Source organism: Agelaius tricolor, unplaced genomic scaffold (genome assembly GCF_023055355.1).
Source record: "Agelaius tricolor isolate 1412-34295 unplaced genomic scaffold, bAgeTri1.0.p SCAF_3, whole genome shotgun sequence".
Classification (NCBI taxonomy): Eukaryota; Metazoa; Chordata; class Aves; order Passeriformes; family Icteridae; genus Agelaius; species Agelaius tricolor.
In genome coordinates, this window is record NW_027269263.1 from 9854822 (window position 1) to 9876204 (window position 21383).

The 21383-nt window shown below is 44.8% G+C and overlaps 1 protein-coding gene across 1 annotated transcript in view; it reads right to left on the reverse strand.

Annotated features, from left to right (window-relative positions):
* Positions 1 to 3665: 3665 nt before the first annotated feature.
* DENND5B (DENN domain containing 5B) overlaps positions 3666 to 21383 on the reverse strand; it is a 106109-nt gene continuing 88391 nt past the window's right edge. Inside the window, exons 12-21 of the mRNA XM_071422404.1 lie at positions 21247 to 21328; positions 16621 to 16749; positions 15766 to 15887; positions 13978 to 14123; positions 12196 to 12314; positions 10963 to 11150; positions 9657 to 9739; positions 9384 to 9510; positions 8472 to 8646; positions 3666 to 7611 (exon numbers count right to left, since the gene is read on the reverse strand). Coding sequence (XP_071278505.1) covers positions 7428 to 7611; positions 8472 to 8646; positions 9384 to 9510; positions 9657 to 9739; positions 10963 to 11150; positions 12196 to 12314; positions 13978 to 14123; positions 15766 to 15887; positions 16621 to 16749; positions 21247 to 21328 — 1355 coding nt within the window. The 3' untranslated portion in view covers positions 3666 to 7427. The remainder of the gene's footprint in view (positions 7612 to 8471; positions 8647 to 9383; positions 9511 to 9656; positions 9740 to 10962; positions 11151 to 12195; positions 12315 to 13977; positions 14124 to 15765; positions 15888 to 16620; positions 16750 to 21246; positions 21329 to 21383) is intronic.

Genomic DNA, 21383 nt, shown 5'->3' on the forward strand with positions numbered 1-21383 from the left:
ATCCTGTGCACCACACCCACTTCTAGCCAGCCTCACACTATTTACACAGCCAGGAACCACAAACCATCTGTGAGAAGTTCAGATCTCAGGCAAGCCAGTACCCACACTGATTCTGAGCTGGAGGGCTCCCATTGCATGGTCCAGCTTAGAGCACATGCTGTTTATCCCATGGGGCAATGGCAGCTCAAAAGCTGCACATGTGCAAGCAGAAGAACTCAGGTGAGAGCACTGAGCACAAGAAACAGGCTAAGGAGACTCCATGGGAGAGTTCACACTAGCTCAAGTACAGAAGAAGAGTAATTTGGAGAGTCTTCAAGTCATTTGAAGAGTCTTCAAATGACTTCCCAGTTAATTTGAAATTGAATCCATGCCTTTAAAAAAACCCCACAACCAAACACCAGCACCGAAGATGGCTCTCAGTGTACTGACCACTGTTGGAAATCTCTCCCTTGCACTTCACAGGTCTTCCACCACACATTGATTTTCCGGTATGGATGTGGTGGATCTGGTGTGATCTGTTTGGGATTGCAGTGAGCAGGGACAGGCTGTGGGGCAGAGAAAGGACAAGATTAACTCTAATTAACATCAAGATGTTCATGAACGCCTGTACCTCCTACAAGAGCTGTGGACTCAAGATGAAAAGCCATGGAAAGGTGCTTTTGCAAAGTATGTTTCCTCCCTTTTGGTAGGGAATCACTGCCATCCCCACACAACAGCCAAGCAAGGATTTTTATGCATTTCTGCAGTGCTTAATCACATTGCTGATAGCAACCATAATTCCTGTTTTGTAGCTAAGTAGGAAGAAGAATTCCTGTATTGTAGCCTGTTCTTCTGTCTGGACAATGACAAAACTCTCCAACCACACACAGCTTGACAGACTTGCAAGCCCAGAATACCACGAATCAACAGGTTCACCAATGCCTTTAAACTGGATTTAAGCACAGATGAGACCTCAGGGCACTTCTGTCACAGCAGCACTGAAAAGCAGCTCTCAGCCACACACCTGTGGATGCTGCAGGGGCAGGTGCTGGACCCCAAGGATGGACAATCTTCCTTGGTGAGGCAGAACTGGCTGCAGCCAAGTCCCCTCACTCTGTACATCAGCTCCCTACCTGCAAGGTGGGATATCACACAAGCAAATTGCTTAAAGCTCTTGGGGCAAGTCAGGGAGACTTAGAAGCCACATTTTCTGGTCTCTATTGTGTGCCTCTGTAAGAAAAATAAGGAATTTGTCTTTTAAAATTGATATCTAAATTATCAATATATTGTAAAAAATAAAACCTGCCTGAGTCCATCACATTTAGATTTTACTCTTGTAAACATTTTATTTTTTTGATGTGTAAATGTATCACAATGTATCACTTGGGTGCCTTTGAAGGAATGAACTCTGTATGAGAGGACAGTGCTGGTGGGAATATTCATAAAGATTAATGCCTGCACAGCCTCCAAGGCCAAGCTGCCTCTGTTGGACTTCTTTAGGCATAATTAAAAGCAGCCCAGTGAGGTTTTCTCCTTGCAAGGCCTACTGGAGGAACCCATCTCTTCCCACTGGCTGCAGGGGCAGGGAAATGGCTTTCCTAGGCTAGCACCAGCCTTTGTGGAAACCTCTCTTTGAAATCAGGAGAATGCAAGGATTGCAGGGCACCAAATGCAACATCTGGCTGCTATTACTCAGTTTAATTTTAGTTTAGATTTGTATAAGCTGGCCATGGATGCAGGGGAAAATCTGCCACTGAATGTTCTGGGTGAAGATGGGGACATCTCTTACAGATTATTCTGCTACTCAGTGACTGGTGTGAACACCTGAGTCTCTCTTATGCAAACCACAACTATTTTACATTTATGGACCCCACTGAATCCATTATTGAATGGTAACATGGCAGTCATTAGATCAGCTAGCAGTGAGCTCCTTTTCAGCATGAAAAAGAGCTGAAAAATACAAAAAAATACGCTGTGGGTAAGGATCAGGGGGGTTGGCTGTGTTTCATCCTAAGGCTTTTCCCTCCCTCTCCTCAGGACAAAGCTGGGCTTGGTTCAAGGCAAAACCAATTGGCCTGGTCACATTCTGGCAGAAAAAGTTCATTGAGAGGCTCTGAGATGCCCTGTGAGTCTGCAGGGAATGCAGATGGGCCCTGTGCAGTGCAGAGCCTTCCTGCAGAACCACTGCAGCTCCACTCCACAAAATCAGCTCTGCAGTGGCTTCAGCATAACCAGCCACCAGATAGCAGACCCAGACAGGAATTTCCCCATTCCCCTCACCCCCTGAGCTGGGCTCAAAGCAGCTCATGATAGACGGCTGACAGAATAGCAGGGGAGAAATCAGGAATGTCAGCAATGAAATGCTCCCTGACTGCAGCCACAGGAGCCTCTGAGCTGATGGGGTCACAGCCAGAGAAGCAGCTTCACTCACCATTTCACTGAACACCATTTATTTTTTGGTTAATTGAACAAGCTTACCTGAAATGCTGGAAAGGAACAAACCAGATTGATGAGCTACTTCAACTCCTACCCATGTCAGTTTTCTCAGTTTTTCTTCTATTCCTCCTTTGCAGAAAACAGTGCAGTGCTCCCAGACTGCATCAATGACAGCACAGCAGAGAGGGAGTTATTTGCACTTGCTCACCTGGACAAGCTTAGTTCTGCCCTACTTCAAGCACTGACTGCCTTTAAGATGTCAGATCTCTAATTTACACACATTTATTAAGGAGTTGTAAAGGTATGGCCACCCCACCCACTGACATTTGACAATATGCAGCTCTATAGATTTTATTCACATCTACAATGTTGGTAAGCACCAGTATCATCACACAATATATTTCAGGATCCCCACCTATGGTCCCAAGCTCTGAGACTTTTAGTCCTCTCCTGAAATTCTCTGCCTCTCTAAACAGAGCTAAAGTAAATGAACAGACATGCTGCACCTCACATGTGCCATGCACACACTCATGCAGGGCTCTGCATTTCAAACTGTCAAAGCTTCCAAAAATTCTCTCCTGTTTTTGCCAATTCCAGCATATCTGAAGCTGGGAGGGACATGGGGAAAATTTCTGAAAATCTAGTCCAACTTAGAATAGAGGGCATTTCACTATCTTTTCTTTTTTTTTTTTTCTTTGCACCTTTTTTGTTGTAGGCATCCATCTCTCATCCATCAACCCTCCTCCTACCACAACATGCTGCCTGACAGACTGGAGAGCTTCATCCCAGCATTCTAACCCTGACTTCAAATATCAGAGCAACTCATATCAAGAGAGGAAAGAGACCCTTTTGCTGCAAGTTAATCCCATCCTCCTTCTCCCCACTCCTCCAGACACCAAGGGCAAAGCAATCTTATTGCTGAGCAAACGTCACCCTGATAAGAGCTCAGCTTCACTGGGATCCCATTTCTTCCCTGTAATCAGCCACATTTTCCACCCAAGCCTTGGAATAAAGACTGTGCTTGCTCAGCACAGTCTCTACCTCCCCTTTGTGTCAGGGCAGGCAGAAGGGCTGGTTTTGGGAACAGTCCCTTACACCCCCTTGTCCCCAGCCTGGCTCCAGCAAGTTCCCAGTACCAGAGTCACCACTAGTTGGATCATTCTGTTTGGTTTGTCCCAGGCTCAGAGCAGCTCCTCAGGTGGAGACCCAAATCTCCTGGTTCCTCTGCAAGGAGAAAGGGACACCAACCATTATTGTCACAGTTTTATTTGTAAAGGACATAGCATGAAAAGCTGTATTTCAATGTTCTTCAAAACCTGAAAAACCCATGTCGGTTCGTGGTGTGTATGTTAAAGTGCTTGATATAACAATACTTTTACTAATGTTGTCTTGAAAATAATCCAGTTCTTATTCAGTAAGTAATAATGTAAAGACAAAATATACTCAATGGAGACATTTAGGGATCGTTTTAAGCTATACAGGGCACGTTTGTACATTTCAAGTGTAACACACAACATTTCCCCTCACGATGCGCACCTTCGTTTGATTGAAAGAAGGAATTCCCTCAAACACGCTGCAACTACCCTAAAAACACATTTCTGAACAATGATAGCTAATTACACAAACCAACTTGGAATAAACATGAGCAGATTTTTCACTAAACAGTACAACTTCATTTATTTCAGAGAATTATAAATACACATTTTGTACATAGTGAGGCATTAGATTCTCTGACTCCCTCAAGTTACCATGCTGGCTGTTAGTACAACTGGACTATGCAAACTCAAGACATCTGTAGATGGGCATTGGATAGGATTTTTTTTTGTTGTTTTTTTACAAAGCAGATACCAGAGAGCTTTGGTCTTTTCCAAGATTCCCTTTCTCAACCAAAGAAGGTGCTTTAACACTGAAGTAAAAGCTATGTTAGCTTAGAAGAATCCTGATGGGTTTCTCACCATTCTAGTGGGTAGAATGATTTCTGTAAACCTTACAGAAAAAAACCTCACAGTTTCCAATCAACAAAAGTAGTCCACGAAAAAAAAAATTATGCACAGTAGAATAAAAATTCTCTATGAAGAACCATTCTCTCAAGGCTGTCAAATAACTACTCCAGGAATCTGAGGCACTCAGCTGTGCCCCTTTCCACATATCTTGGGGTGGTTTATTGCCTACAAGGAAACATGAGACATACATAATTTTAATTGTATTATTATTAATATTATGTGAAACCTGACAAAACCAAACAAGTCAACACTTGCTGAAAAAGCTGAGGTGAAGTTGTGTTAAGTGCTAAAGGTTTCTTAATGCAGTCTGAAATGGGGAAAAGCCCTGATCTGAATTTTAAAAATTCTCAGGTTTTGACTTCTTTTAACTTAAGAAAGACTTAATGTAGTTATTGCCTTTTCTCTCTGTATGTGGTTTATTCATTTAAATGAATGACCTTTAGAGGTGCCTACATTTCTCCTTTATCCTGCTTGCACTTAACCCTTGTCATGTCAGATGAATGTTACAACTGCTCCAGTCATACACAGCCTTTGGAGAAGTCTGCAGCAATGTACTTTGGGAAGCTTCCAGCCTGCAAATGCAGATGATGCTGTGAAGAAATCCAGCGACTAAAGAGGTGGTTATTTCAGTAAAATGAAAGTCACTTAAACTGGGCTGGGCGTGAAAAAATCCTGTACAGCAGTCATTAGACATGAAAGGCCTGAGTTGTAATAGAAATCAAAACATCCTAAGCAGTCATTACCAAATAATGCTGCCACATGGTTTCTGGTGCTAAATGTATAATTCATTGATAGAGTTAAGTACAGGGACACATTTTCAATTGCTGCTGAAGGGCTGTCATGCTTTGCCTGCTGACTTTAAGCAGACATGCCTGGCGACACAGAAAATCCTAACACCCCAAATTTCACATTTCTGGAATTGTAAGAGATGTCACACAGCTGTGGGCTCTGGCTACTAACTCGAGACAACATTCACAGCCTTTACATTAGTTACTCACACCCACAGCAGTGACATGGCACTGCTGCCTGCAGTATTTGGGATGAGTTCAGTCAGTTTAAGGAAGCACAAGCTGAGGAGGAAAGAATGGTTATTGAAAGCTGAACCCTCATTCAAGTGGAAGGCTCCTTGACAGTGTTATTTTACTTCTTTCTTAGAAACAAAAAGACTTCTACAACATAAAACTCTCCCATGAAACAAAGTCACACAAAGAGTTTTCTTCTGGCTGGGAGTCTGACATGAAACTTTGACACTGAAGTGAGTGCTGTTCTAAGAATCCAGCAGCAAAGGGACCACAGGAAAGCAGAGAAGCTTGACAAAAGGCAGGTGAGAAAGCAAACCCTAATTTTCATCCTCTTTCTTTTTCCTTATCTCCCATCCCCCTTTCCACCATGTGGACACTATGCCAAGACCTGCCACTGTCCACCATTGCCAAGCCCCTCCTGATGCCACTTGAGAGCACAGTGCAAGGCAGCACGTCCACAGAACCAGTCAGGGGCCTTTCCCAAGCCTCAGCTGACAGTGAGACCTCCAGAGAATCCACTGACCAAAGGCCCAAGCTTGTAGGGAATAAACAAGTGAAAGCAAAAACCTGTATTTGAACTAACTTCCAGAAATTTAAACCAGGTGAAGCTAACTGTGTCATCAGACCCTTCCAACTCCCATCCACAAGAATGGAAAATACACTCTGTATTTGCTGCATGGCATTCACAAGGTGATTTTGATATAATCTCTTGTTCAATCTGTATCATACAGATGCTCCCAGCTCCTCATCAAGAGCTGTATCTCCACATATGCACTGTATTAGTAACATTAACTGGAAAGAGTGTAGGAGAGAAGCCTCAAAATACCAACGTGAGATTATTTTTTTCCCTCCTTTTGCTTAATTCCTTTTCTTTTTGTAGCTGGATAATTAAAAAAAAAAAAAAAGTCATCCAAGATCCTGTACTCCCCTAGGAACACTCATTCTGCAGAATAAAGGAAGACTCATCACCTGTCAGCATTTCAAAGCCAGCTGATACAGTTTGGTAGCACAGCAACAGCAGCGTCTGTTGCTCTACAGCAATGATTCTTCTGAAGTACAGCAAGAATTTGGCATAAACCAAATTCCTCATCATGAGAAAAATAAAAAGGTCATCCACAACACAAACTGGCTGAGGGTGAATCATGAGAACATCTAGACAGGGAAGGGACACACTGAGCGAGTCAAGCAAGCCACCATTCCCCATCTCAGGCTGCAGCAGCAAGGCTTCCACAGGTGTCTCATCCTCTGAGGCTGACAGCAGTCCTTCTCTCCAGTGTTTAAGCATTCCAACACTTGTTTCCCCTTTTGGAGATCAACAGGAGTGACACAAAAGACCTTACAGAAAAAAAACCAACTACTCACTGCTTCCATGCATGGGAAGGCGAGTCATTGAACAAACAACAAACTAAGAGAGACCATGTACAGTAGGGTAAACCAGCATATGCTTACAGCATTTCCAAGAGTGACACGATCACAATGGCTACAGAAGGATATTTGCTGTATTAATTTGCAATACCTGAAAAAAGCCCTGCTGAGTTTGCACTGTATTTACACATCGATTGGCTTCTTCCTTGCAAGCAAGTAGCGGCATCCCTTCCCACCTTGGTCCTTCCCTCCCTCCCCCAAGTCCTGCCCCTGGGTTTAAGCTACTCATAGTCAGAACAAGAACATTCACTCTAAGAAAAATTTCTTAGAGTAATATAATTTCTTAAAGAAAGATAGCATATTTACACACATCTAACACATGAAAATATTCTATTTTTTTTGTACTAAATTTCTGTTTCAAATAAACTACAATACTGCATCTTAGCTTTCTGCAGCTTTAGAGGCCAGTCCCCATCGGGCACAAACTGAGCTTCGCAATCCTGCTTCCACCAGCAGCTTTGCCTTACAGTGGTGCACTACCATGGCATTCAAGTCCTGACAGGTCTCCAATTGTGGTTTGCTTGTTTGGGAAAGGAGTAATGAAGTTCTCAGCAAAGCCATGCTAAACATCCACTCCTTTAATGAGCGACCCTTCTAGGATGATGTTGAAATCCTGCAATGTCTGTAGGACCCGGATTAGGGAGTTGACAGTCATGCGGTCCCGGAGGAGAGCGTTCTCCTCGTACATCCTGGTGATGGGCGGGCACTCCGCCAGCAGCGGGATCCACTGGGACAGCAGGTGGTCCCTGAAAAGGGCAGCACAGGAATTGTTTTAGCAACAAGTTTTACCTCAGATATCCACACTGGAATTCTTTTCCAAGGAGAGCACAACCCAAAACAGGCAGCCCCTTTTGGTGAGCGGTGGGTGTTGTTTGCATGTATGAGTTTGCTGCGTGATCGCAACCCTTGATTTGGTTACTAAAATACTACCCACTATAGAAATGAAAATTGAAAGGTATTAGCAGAATTGGACATTAGTAAGAATTCAGGGACAATTTCAGATCAGGAACAGGGAAAGTAAAACTCAAGGAAAAGCTGACACACTGTTTGCCAACTGGCTTTCCAAGTATCCAGACAGGTAAGACAAAAATGGTACTTATTTCTAGATATACCAACTTCTACCCTCCAAAGTACAACTAAGTCCCACCCTCCCACCCCTACCCAAGACAGAAAGTGCCCTATTAGGAAAGAAAGGTTCATCTAGAACAGTTCTGTCAAAATTATAACAGGCATCCAATTTTCACAAGCATTTGAATGAGGATTTAGAAATTCACTAGCTCCTGAAAAGGAACTCTGCATTCCCAAAGTCAGTACTTCATTAAAAAAAAAAATAGCATTTCAAGACAGATTTCATACACATGACTGTCAAGCTAACAACTATAAAAAAAGCTCAAAGCATTTTTAGCAGTTTAGACACTAGCCATGTATTATTAGGGCCTCTTTGCTCCAATTTTTGACGTAGTACTAAAGGTGCCTAAAATAGGCACTGGATAATAGATAGGCGTGACATGTCTTAAAATGGAAAACTAAAGGCAATAACAATGGTGGAAAAATATTCTTCTAGTCTAATGCCAGAGGACACATATAATGAAGAGTAGTTGAGTACCTTGTCCCCAGGCAAACCAGGATTTGGAATTTGCCATCCTTTCCAATGTTCCTTGGAGCTGTATTGATGGCATTGACATAATGACAGAAGGTTTTGCATGAAGATCTCTGAAGCAGAAGGGTTTCCTCATTGTCTCCAATCTGATCACTGGTTTCAAAGTAAGCAACAGCTTTCTCTGTGGTAGGGAGAACATCAGAACCCAGTGAGAAGCAGCACTTCATTGAGGCACAGAATCACACGAGGGAATCCTTAAAAACCAACCTGCTGAGAGCTATTCCACAGTTTATCTATGAATTCCTGACTCTGAAAACCACAGGTAGGTGGTCACCTCCACCTTTGCCATGGCATAGCACTGGTCAGCCTGGCTGATGTCTAACACAGGTAACACCAAGGAGCAGCACCAGTGCACCCCTCAATGATTTCACTCTAAGTGACACCATCAGCACTGATTTTTCACTTTTTCTGAGTAAACACCCTCAGGCTGAGCATCTCTGCCTGCAAGCCTGTTCAAAGGGAGGAAGTACATCTTAAATTACCCCTACACAGGCCTGCAGGTAAGGATCACCAGTGCAATGATTAAGAGAGTTCTCATGAACCAGGAATCCAAACCTTTCACTCCCTGCCCTTTCGAACACTGATTGCTCCTCCACCCCAGCCTCCAGTCTACCTTGTTTCTCTCAGAAAAGCAGCTGTTTGAACTAGGAACTCTTAAATTTCTGTGCAGACTCACACTCTTCTCTTACACAGAGTTTAGTACTTCTCATCTGCCATCAGGTTTCTCATTGACTTTAAGCAACCTGGAGCAGGTGCTTGGCAGGAGAAAATGGCCCCCTAGCTGATGAGGAGCCAAGGTCTGTGTGTGAGGAGTCATTTTGCCCTAAACCTTCTCCTCCAAACCAGATACCAGCTTACCTATGAAATCCCAGATGAAGACATTCTTATGAAAAATGCGAGCTGATTTGAACCCATGGTGGAAGACCTGCTCCAGTGCTGCAACCAGACCATTTTCCCCACACAACAGAATGGTAAGGCTCCCTCTCTGTGGAAAAGGGAGAGCAGTTTAAGTACAACTTGCCTTGTCTGGATGCCAGAAACTTCATATCTAAAGGTAGTACCTCTACTGGTACTTCAGTGCCATTTCTGTTTATAAAAATTTGTAGACAAGTAAGAAAAAGTAGGAATTACCTCTTTCTCTGGCTTGTGGAAGTGCTTCACAATGTTGTTCACAGCTTCCCCAATTCCCTCTTGGATCTGCCCTGCATTAGGCTCTGTGAAATGATGGAGAGCAGACTAGCTGAATGTTAATCTTTGCTTGCTTGACATTTCAGTACTCATGTCCTCTAATTTTACAGGAGCTGGACAGATGTACGAACAGGATCTACACTGTCCCATCTCTGTGCTTTAGCACAGAATGCCTCCTGTGACCCTCACAGTCCCGTGTCCTGTTGCAGCCAAGTGCAGTTACTCATAAAAGCTAATTTTAGGGATGTGAGGTTGATGTGCCCTGGGGTCCCTGCAGAGATAAGCTTTGCCAGAAGGCAGCTCCCAGCAGCCACATCAAGCTCTCAGCTGCCCCCAGACTGCAAAGTGAGCTGGGAGGCTGAGCAGCATCAGCTACTGCAAATTCTGCTGCCTCCTCCTCCTCCCTCATCTCCTATCTCCATGCTCCAAAGAAAGAGATTATTATCTCTCAGCAGTCAAAAGGGGACATGAAAGAGGCAACATGTACGTCACAGAGCAAACACCAACCAGGGAGGCAGGAAAAGCTCATTGGCTTGCAGCTGCTGCTCTGCACCAAGCCTTGCTTCAGGATGAACCTTCCTGTTCACACAAGTGTGGAAACCCAGGACACAGGGAATATTTCTCTGTCTGCTCTGTCCTGACCCCCAGGGGAGCACTGACTTTGACCCTCATTCATGGAGAAAGTTTCCCAGACTTCAAGATAGACTGGAATCCACAAAAGTGCAAAACAGATTATAGAGAGTGGTGTAGGTGTATCACTTGGTGAGAAATTTAGGTTTTGGGACTTTTGGTATGCTGTGGATGGAAGCAGGATGGAGGGCACAGGGGGTCATCCTGGGTTTCTTCTTCATGCTTCTTCTTCCTTCTTCATGGGTTTGGGTGGCATTTTGTAACTGGGCAGAAAAGTCTGCATTGGGGGCTCTGTGGGATCAGTTATTGGGTTAAAAGGGAAAATAATCTAGGTGTCAGTTCTTAACTGTGGATAGTTTAGTCCTAAAAGACCTTGTAACAAGAGATTGTTGGCCATTTTGTGCCTTCTAATGAAAAGCTGCCAAACTCACAGTAGCGAGACTGTTTTACTGATAAGAAAAATCAACACCAGAGTGTGAACACGAATTACTGTCTCAAGTGCCTTCAACCCAGACCCAGAGAAACCAATGACTGGTATCCCCACACAGAAGCTTTTTTTTTCCAGCAGTTGGCAGCTGATCCCTTCCCTACAACGCTGGGGAGGAAGGCAAGGACTCACTGGTGTTCCTCCCAGTGAGGGAGGTGATGCTCAGGCGCCGAGTCACAGTGGGAGACTTCTGCTGGGGCGGGGTGCGGCACTGCTTTCCCAGCTCCTCGTCGGACGTGGAGGACACCAGCTCTCCAATGAGGATTCTCTCCAGACTGCCATCATCCACGCCTTTGCCCAGCCACCGCCCACAGGGGAACCTGCACACAAGCACAGGACAAGCACAGGTCAGCCACACACACAGAGCAGCCTGGTCTCAAAGCTGGGGACAGCTGGCACCCAACAAACACTGCTAACAGGCAGGGAATGCTTTGCTCCCAGAAAATTCTCACCAAGCCCCTGCACCACAGCTGATCGTCCTTAGAAACAGGGAAATATGCAAAGCTTGTGTTACACGTATTTTATGGTTTGCATCTTGTTTTCTGCTGAGTTATTCTGCACTTTGAGCCACAACTGATATGCAGCCTTGAAGAGCATTGTGATGATTAACAACCAAATCCCCACAGAATTTCCACCCAGCTGAGGCTGTGACATCTCCTACTCAGACCTCACCTCTCATTTTACTGCTGTACCTTTGGACCCCATACACATCCCTACTGAAATCCATGCACACGTCAATACCCAGTCATTTTATCCCATGTTTTCCTACTTTTCCCCTATACACTGTGGCCAACTCTGAGATCTGGAGCTCAGCTCTCTGAATTGCAGTTTTCCACATTCACATTTTTTAAAAAAACAGTGTCTGCTTAGCCTTGTTTTGCAAAACCAATGGTGAATTAGGAGACTATTTTGACACAGAGGTATGTGCTCAATGTAAGATTAAGAAATCATCAAAATTTCGTATTTTCTCAATATTTCCCCCAGACTGTCATTTCAGCTCTTGGAGTTTCAAGAGTTAATTTGTGCCCAATTTTACCCCACTGCTTTAAATCAAGAGATCAAATTATTAGACACAAATGTACAAATCACTTCAGAAGTATCCATACTGTCTCTCCCGTCTCAGAAAAATGCAAAGAAAATCCTGCATTCATATCTCATTAAATATTTATCAGATTATCTGACTTCAACTAGGGCTACTGAAATGAGAGGACCAGAGTGGTGGGGGAGACCAACCCAACCCTATCAGGGACCCAAACAGCTGCAATCAGAGTTAAGGACAAGGTGAATGCCTCCTTGCTTTCTCTAAATGCAGAATTTCTCTAAATAAAGAACTTCAGACAAGGAAAATGACGACTTGTTGCTTACTTGTACGTGTGTCCTGTTATTTCATTCCTGACCATGACACAATCAACCAGCCACTTGGCCAGCAGCCCTGAGTTGTCATGACCAATCTGAACGGTCGTCAGCTTCCCCAAGTTCTGGCACTGAAATGAGTAACAGTTTTTGCTTCATTTAAAAAAGAACAGACAACACACACCCTCACCACATGCAGGCAGATGGTCAAATATAGGCTTTTATTCAGTTTTCTAGTTCTCTGTGATTTATAGAACAAGTGTTTTCAACCAAATATGCGGAGTATTTGCAAAAGCAGCATAATTATTCTAAGACAAAAGAAAAGAAATAAAACTGTTAAAAGCTTGAGGAGAGATTATATTCTTTGTTGGGAGCACTCACTCTGCATATTTCTGAGAAGTATTAATTACACATTTCTGAGTAAGGCGATAAAAAGGTGTGCTTTTGCAAAAGAAATAGATCTTTAATACAAACAGCTTTTCAAAAATCCATTTGGACTATCCTGACCTTCAGCTGACTCACTCCACACTATGCAGCAGTCCCTAGATCCTTTATTATTTTCTAAGACTTGCTTACTGATTTGCTATTTGATTTACTTATTGTTGGCTCAAACAAAAACCACTAACATGAGACTCAGCATCATAATGACACAGAAGAAGGAAAACAAGGCACTGTGAATTCCACAGCAAGATGTAATTGTAGGTGGGGCTGGCAACAACATCTGTTAATGTCACCTAAACACTTCCCTTGAAATACCTTGGTTTTCACTGCTTCTGATGCTGCCAAAAAAGCAGCTTGGGCTGACATTTTCTACAAGTGGGTGGCTACCCAAGTTAATATTTTAGGAAAGCTTCAGTCAAAGGAATAATCCAGAACAGAATCAATATGGTCCTTAGAAATATCAAAATATGTCATTTAGCCTGTTAGAAGCCTGGAGATCTTTTCTACAAAACAGTAATATCTGAATGAGACGTGGGCATTTATCTCAAAAATATCCTCTCTTTGTCAAAATCAATCTGTATTTGGCAAGAGGCTTTTCTTGCTATTGTTGTTGAAGATCTGTCTGCATATGCTCAGTGGATGCAACCTCGATTTCAGTAGCAGATTTTCCTACAAAATGACTTCTTAATGGATATGGTACAGCCTGGAGTTAGAGGAGCTTGATGGGGCTTTCCCTGCAATTCCCACCACCAGCTGCATGGCATGGCAGTGAGCCAGCCTGAAATTGCTGGGTGGGAAAGCAGTGGGGAAAGCAAAGAGAAAATCCCAGCGAGGCCAGGGGAGAGAGCCCAGTGGGGATGGCAGCTCCTGGTGTGCCACAGACAGCACCTGAGGCTGGGATGATGAAGAGCAATGCCAGACAATGGGCTCAGAAGAAATTTGGGATTGGCCAGAGGTCAAAAGCGACCTGGGTGGTGGTTAGTGGAAAGACAGAGTGAAAGAAGGGAAAAGAAACTTGGAAGGGAGATGAGGAGTTGGAAATAAGCACTGAAGGGGAAAATTAGGCAAGGAGGTGTGGAAGGGAATGAGATGTGGAAATAGATAGGCAAGGTGAGGAATTCTGGGCTGGACAGGGACAGCAGCAAGGCCTGTGGTTAAAAGTGATGTGCGCTCACAGGAAACCTTCATCTCATGCAACAGGGGCAGGCTATTTTCCTGTACATATCTGAACCTACAGTGATGCTGACAGGACAGAATCTGAAATGCTGTGCTCTTAAAAACCCCTTAAGAAATTCATATTTATTTGGAAGCATGTTTCAAATTGTAAGGAAATTGTGAAGAGCATGTACTCACCTCAAACGTCATTTCTAGGTGGTTTTTAGGAATCTGCATGACACCACTATCTCCCAGCTCTCCTGACACACATATCCACGGGTTTGATGTGGTTATTGCATTGCTGAGTTTTTTGATGGGAATTATCACTGACCTGTAAGGGATCACTGAGAACAGGCAGAGTGGGAAGCACGTTAGTCTTGATCTATTTTTTTTTTTCCCTTACAGAAATCGCAGTTTCTGGGGCAAACCACGCCTTTCCCTTGAAGGCAAGCTCTCGTTGCCGGTGTCAGAAGCGGAGGGGACCCTCCCGTGCGGGCGGGGTGAAGGGCAGCGGCGCCGCACGGTGGAGCTGCAGCCCCGCGGCAGAGCCGGGACCGCGCACGCTGGAGGATGCGGCAGGGCGGGAAGGGGTGACACAGCCCTTCAACAGCCCGGCTGGGAAGGGACCTCTAGAAGCCATCTATCCAACCCCCTGCAGCGAGCAGACTGCTCGCAGCCCCGTCCAAGCTGACCGTGAACGCTCCCAGGGATGGGGCATCCCATCCTCTGTGTCAGGATCTCACTACCCAAAATGTGAAAAAAAACTTCTTCCTTGTATCTAATCTAAACTGACCCCCTCTTTAGTTTAAAAGCTTCACCCCTTGTCCTACTGCAACAGGTAAATGATAAAATGTTTATTCCCATCTTTGGTATAGGCCCCCTTTAAGTAGTGCTGACACCACAGCCAGACTCTCAGGTCTGCTGTGTCTCTGTGGACATCCCTCTCTTTATTCTCATTCCTGTTCTTATTCTCTTACTCTTCTGCTTTTCAAGCTGTACCACCCATACATGCTGAAGACAAGGACTGCCACCCACCCCAATTTGGATTTGGCTCTGACACTGCACCTCCAGCACTCCAAAACCCACTCTCCCTGTATGTTTCACAAGCTGCTTTTTGGACTAGGGAAGCCAAGCCAATCTCTTTTACTTTTGTGTGTCAGCCAATCATACTGCACTCAAAAAAATACCCTCAAATTCCAAGCACTTGTCCTACAGAAGAAAGCTGTTAAGCTGCATGCCCCACAGAAATAAGGTAACCAAGGATGAATAAATCTCTTTGTGCTGCGGTAGTTCTGAGGGATTTATTGCTTTTAGAGGAGAAAAAGTAGAATGAGTGCCTGTTTTGACAACCATGTAAAACTTGTTTCACTTCACTCTGAACAGGCAAGAAAATTAAAAATAATGGCTGCCCAGGTAAATCTAAATTAGGTCACCTAATGGGATCTTGCTTTTTCTGCATCGTCCTGGAGAGTACTGGAGAGACAAAGATTCATTTCCAGATATCAATCCAATCTCTGCTCTTCTCCTTACAAGAGAGAGTGAGAAAGGGAATCTTTCTGGCATTTGAGAAGAGACAAAAAGAGATTTAAGATACAAAGAGAAGCACAAAGTATTTCATCCTCTAATCTTGCATCTCCTCCTCAGTCTGAGGAGAGCAGACTGCTATGCACACTTAATGAAGGCCAGAAAGAAGCATTAGGAGGTAGAGGACTTGTCTGGGAGGGAAGCTGAAAGAAACTATACAGAGAGCAGCACTCCCTGCTGATTGCTCTCCTTTGTGCAATGCTTTATCCAGAGCACTCCCACACAACCCTGCCTCTCCAGCTGGTTTCCCAGAGCAACACCCAGCACCCAGGAGCCCCACAGCAACAACCAAGGCTCCCAGATAAGGGCTCAGCTACTCAGGCACCAGCAACATCATCTCTTACAAACCATGACAGCAACTAATTTTTAGTCAGGGGGAAAAAAATTGATTCTCCAACTCACTGATTGTAGTGAAGACACTTGTGAAGCAGAAGTAATCCACAGCATTGAGTGAGAGCAGGTGATACAGAAACTGCTCCCGTTCTTCTTCACAGCGCAGGAAAGCGTAACGCTTGTAAAGTTTCCTGGGAGAAACAAGCACATGGCATTTGTGTTGTTGCTGTTGAAAAAGCACCAAGCATCTTAAAAGGTGTCTGAATCTCCAAACACCAAATGAAGAGTGGCTCTTAATGAGAGGTAAGACCCTCCCCCCAAACCAGAAGCTGCTAGAAACTCACAGAGGACATGTAATTGTGCTACAGATGTTTTACAGAGCACTCTTGGCTCCACGCTCCCACTGCAAGGCTGCTGAGTTATCTCAGTTTGGGGTTTGCTGCAAAGCACAGGTAAAAACTAACACTACTCACAGCAGCAGATCTGAACCAACACACAGCAACCTCATTTCTTCCCCACACCTTCCCACTGTGGAATGGTCTCATCTAATAACCACATTTCCTTCTGCTCCCTACTGTGACAGCAAACCCAGCAGGATGCACCAAGCAGCAGCTGGGGCCCTCCCACCACCCTGTCAGTTCAAGATCTGCAGGGCTGCAGTGTGGCTTGGAGCAGTGCAGGGATCTGACCATGAACTATTGCCTCCTTCCTGAAATCTGTGATGTGCTTTCCATGCAGATGAGCAGATTTTGCCCTGCTGGGTGGGCAGTACCACCTCTCCCAGCTCCTCCCTGCCCTTCAATCACTTCTAGCTGGAAACCACAGTACCCAAACAGGGTGCCTGGCCGTACCCCAAGCAGCAGCACCTTGAGACACCACCTTCACAACGTGGAAGTGAAGGTTTGAAGAAAAGAACTGGCTTACTTTGCAAGTGGCTGGTTGGAAAGCAGCTGCTTCAGGTGCTGAGACAAAAGCTTCTTCTCCAGAGAAAGTCTAATCCAGGCTCGGGCTCGCCCCACATCAGTCTTTATCTCACTCATGTTCTGAACGTGCCTGAAGTGTGTGGGGAAGAAAATAAATAGATGAATCATAAAAATTCTACATGCTTCAAATGGCAACATCCAGCATGATGATGCAGCAAGTGAACTGGAAAATGTCTTCTGACATGATTTCTGGAGAGATCCCCAGCAGGGCCCCCAGAACCCTGCACTGTGGCAATGAGATCCCTGGCAGCCCCAGGCTGGCACCAGGACACGTGGCAGCTTTTCCTGGGCATGGCAACCCATAGGAGCTGCTCTGTGGCTGCCTGGCCAAGGGAAAGAGGGGTAAACCTGCTTACCACCCCTCATTGCCCCAGGGAGGTGTTCTCATGGACACTGCTGGGACTTAAAAACAGCAGTGGGTTGTTTAAAAACAAGAGGCACCTTGTGAGACCCAGTTAGATCTCAGTTATACCTCAAGCTGCTGACTTGAACGGGTGTGTCTGGGAGGGCAGAGGACAAACACGTGTCCTGAGAGTTTCTCCAAGCCACAGTGGCTCTGAAGGTTCTAACAAAGCCCCTTGAGAGCAGCAGCAATGGCACAACTGAGAAAAGGAGGACTGCTGAGGCAAAAACAGCAGCAGGAAGCTGCAAGCAGAATCACATTTTTAGGGATAGAAGAAGCCTTCCTGTAAGTGATAATTTGAACAGCCCTCCATATGTTTCATCTGCAGGAAAGCAGAACTGTTCCATAGGGGCTTTCTTCTACAGTTATGCATTTTTCTTTTTAAGCTTCCCATATTTCAGTTTGGAGAATGCCAAAAATTCTAGCTTTAGAGTGCAGGGAGTTTTAGAAGAGGAAGAGAACTGCCATGGCAGGACGAAGTTGCTTCCAAAAACTCCCCACTTGGTTAAATAAAAAACAAGAAAAATGAGTAACAGGTTTCAGCAGGGGAAAGAAAAGGCTCAAATTTCTTCATTTTCATGCAAACTGCATGGTAAGTGCACAGGCATTTCAGCCCTCCAAATCTCCATGGCAGGCTCCAAGTACCATCAGCTGAAGTCTGAACTAATCCCAATTGCAATTTACTGTCCAACTCCTGCAACTTCCTTGACAGCCCTCCACGCATTGCTAAGTGTTGTGGAATGTGGCAATATTTACTCCAAAGGAAATCCAACAAAGTCATGCTGTGACTGATGCTTTTTACATTGACTACTATAGTCTCGTGCTTTCCCCCATCTGTTACACCCAAGTGTGTGCTTTGTGTTATATTTAGTCCCTGCATTATTTGAGAAAGCTACTCTCTTGTTTATAGAGCCTCTAACAGAGCAAGCCCAGGACCTTTAGGGCAAATTTGCAAGGAGCTGTCCAGAAATAGGAGTTTTCTCTGCACAAATGAAGAGCATGCAGAGCCCAGGAGCCCTGCTCTGTGCCAGGCTGACCTGCAAGGCTGAAGCCTTGCTCCTGGCAGGGGAAAGCCCTTCCTGGCTCAGAGCATGGCAGCCAGCATTAGACTTTCCAGCAGAGAGCTGGACACGTGGCCCCTGCAGTCCTTGAGAAACAGGATGCATGCTACAATCAACTACATCATGTTGAGACACCCTCCTCAGACATTTCAAGCCTTTTGAGATGGGAAGATCAAAGCACAGACTATCATCTCCCTCCCCTTCCCCTGAGTGCTCAGCTTGAATTACATCTAATATGAAACACTGAGCAGAATATGTTATTTCACTGGGAGAAGATTCAAGTGCAGATGGACTCAACCTTATTCCATGCACGCTCTGTGCCTCTTCATTACCTGTGTCTGGTTCAGACTAGATAAGCATTAATTGTGCATTTGGGGAAAAAAATAAATATCTGCAAGCATGCAGCTCGCCAGAGATATTAAAAAGATTCAGTAATCAGTCTTGGTGTCAGCAAAAGCAGAGTGTAACAGAACAGAGCATGCAGGAACCCAAATTTATTTCACTGTCAGTTGTGAGAGTCAGAACAGCTCTATTTTTATCAGTGACCTAAGAGTAAGCACCGTATGCTCAGCACTGCACAGCAAATTCTTCTTGTCATAGCACCGAACAGCCATTTCGATGCAGCTCCCCTGGTTTGGACTTGTTTTTAATCCCATTAGTAATAAAGAAAAATCTATTTGCCCTGTCAAATGTAAGCCTGGGGTATGGTGAGACTAACCCTGTGCAAACAGCTGTGCTGACAGCAGAGGTTAGAGCTGCCCAGCACCACCGTGCCCCGGGGATGCTGTGCCTGCTCCCATGGCAGCACAGTCAGGAAGGAGCCTCTAGCTCACCCCAGGCAGGCAGCAGGTCTTTGCTCAGCCTTCTTTTTGAGCACAGCAGGTTAAGCATTGCTGCTGTGGGCCCAGCTCACATCCTCCAGTGCAAGCTCCCTCAGGAGGGAGGCACAACGTGGGCATGAGAGCAAGTGCTGATAGCAAGGAAGAGCTTGCCCAAAGGGGAAGGATCAGAAACTTCAATCCAGCTGGACCAAAGGTTTTGGGGAGGCCTTGATGTTGACTGGCCTGCTGGGATGCTCAGCAATGCCATGCTGGAAGCAGGCTGCAGCTGGAAGAGGGGTTGGAGAGATGGGGCAGACTGTGCCACAGGAAAGGCTGGAGGGAGAACCCTGGGCTGGCTTGTGCCACTGAGATTCCATGCACAGAACCAAAACAAACACCCTGAGCATCTTCCTGACCACATCTGAGATGCCTGGCTTTTGGTGGGGGGAGCACAGAAGACACACCACAGTACCTGTGGCACATGGCACACTCAGAGCATGACTGTGAGTCAGCCCTGCTTTTAAGTTGTTTACATAACCTTGCATGAGCCATCAGAAACAAGCCCTGCTTAAGGCAATGCTTAATCCTCCAGCCATTAGTTCAGTCAGCACCACAAGCCCTGCAATTTAACAATTACCCATCCTTCAACTTCAGCCTGGTGTGCAAACAAATATTAGGCAGCATTCCTTCCAAGCAGGAGAAAGTATGCCTCGAGATTACAGGTGACAAATTCAACTCACCATCTGCCCAGCATTTTTCTATGACCACACATGTTCATGGACAATCACAAATACCCGAGATATTACAAAAGCTAATGTTCTGCTTCTGTACTTTTTCTCTGAAGAGCAGCAAGAAAGACTTTTGTGATTCAAACAAGAGAGCTCAGATCCATGCTGGGCTTTCATTACTCCAGAGGAAGACAGACCCATGCACGCAGCAGTGAGCACACACAGCCCCCTCTGTCAGCAACCCCCCAGCACAGGAGTTTCCGCTCCAGATCCCCCTCCATCCTTCCCTCAGACTGACCCTCTGCATGCCTGTCAGTCTCCCAGGACTGAATTAAGGAGAGAGCTGCCACATCCCATGAGAGGGATGCTAAAATGGCAGACACATGTTCAAAATGACCTCTTGCCACTACACCCCTGATTACACTGTATGTATTCTCTCTCTCTCCCTCTTTTACATGTTGTTTTAGCAGTAAATGGCATGTCATGCTCTTTGAAATCAGAACAAAAGACTCAAACTACAAAGCATCAAACTAAAAGATTGCACACTGCAGGTGGGGAGTGCAGTGATTTTTTTTTTCCCCAGAAAATTCTGACTAATCTATCAACCCACATAGTAAAAATCACATCACTGTAATCAGGGTTTTGTGAACTAACTACAATAAATCTTATTTTTTACCCTAAGGTTGTTTTGCCATATTTTTAGGTGTAAGAAGAAAGTAAGAAACAGTACTCATGTTGCCTTACACGTTTAATTGCTCTCAGCTCTTTACAGATGAGCATTATTGCATTACTCCTCCTCCCTTTTCATGGCATGTTTATCCCACTGCAATCCTTAGCCCTGGCAAGAAAAGTGTCAAAACAGTGGCCTGACCTGGCAGTGGCTTAATCAAGGAGATGCCCTGAAGAACTTCTGCCTGCTGGTGTCACACCAGCCTCCACCTCTTCTGACCCTCTAATCCTTCTGGTTCCAAACAAACACTGCTTGAAAATGTCTCCAGAGCCAGGCTGTGGTCCACTGGAGAGAACCTGCCCTAACTTCACATCCCAGCTTTAAACTCACCCAAATTCTAGGTCCGAATAAACTTCTAAGCTATTACATTTATTACTTTCTGCCATGAAATGCTAGTTGAAAAGAAGGAATATTGCTCAGGCATTGTGAGCAAGTTTTTATGACTCTTTGCTTTGCCTATCAGCTGTACTTGCTGGGTCAGTAATTAAAAAATGAACTGAAAGAAACAAACTGAAAATAGCAAGGAATTTAACTTATTTGCTGTTATTTGTAGAAGCTGGCTTTGTTACTGGAAGAACCCCCCTGGGAAAACAGAAATTGCAGTAACACATGTGTGGTTTTTATTCTCTGTTTGCTAAAAAAGATCAAGTGAACACACAAAAAAGTTTTTCAAAAGAGAAAGGCAACACACTGTAGATTTGAATGTGGCCTGAAGAGAAGGTTTAACTCTCCTTAGCCTTTGTAGGCCCAAAGCCAGTGAGGATCTTTACCTTATGCTACACAATTAAACCCACAATTCATGCTTTAGGAACCAAATTGCATACCTCATGTCTTGTATCAGGGAAACCCTCAATGTAGGCAGAGTAATTCCTGTATCAGACTTTCGTCTTTCTGTTCCACCACCAACTACAGTGGAGAAAATACACATAATTAACACAACACTACAGTAATAGTCTGCAAT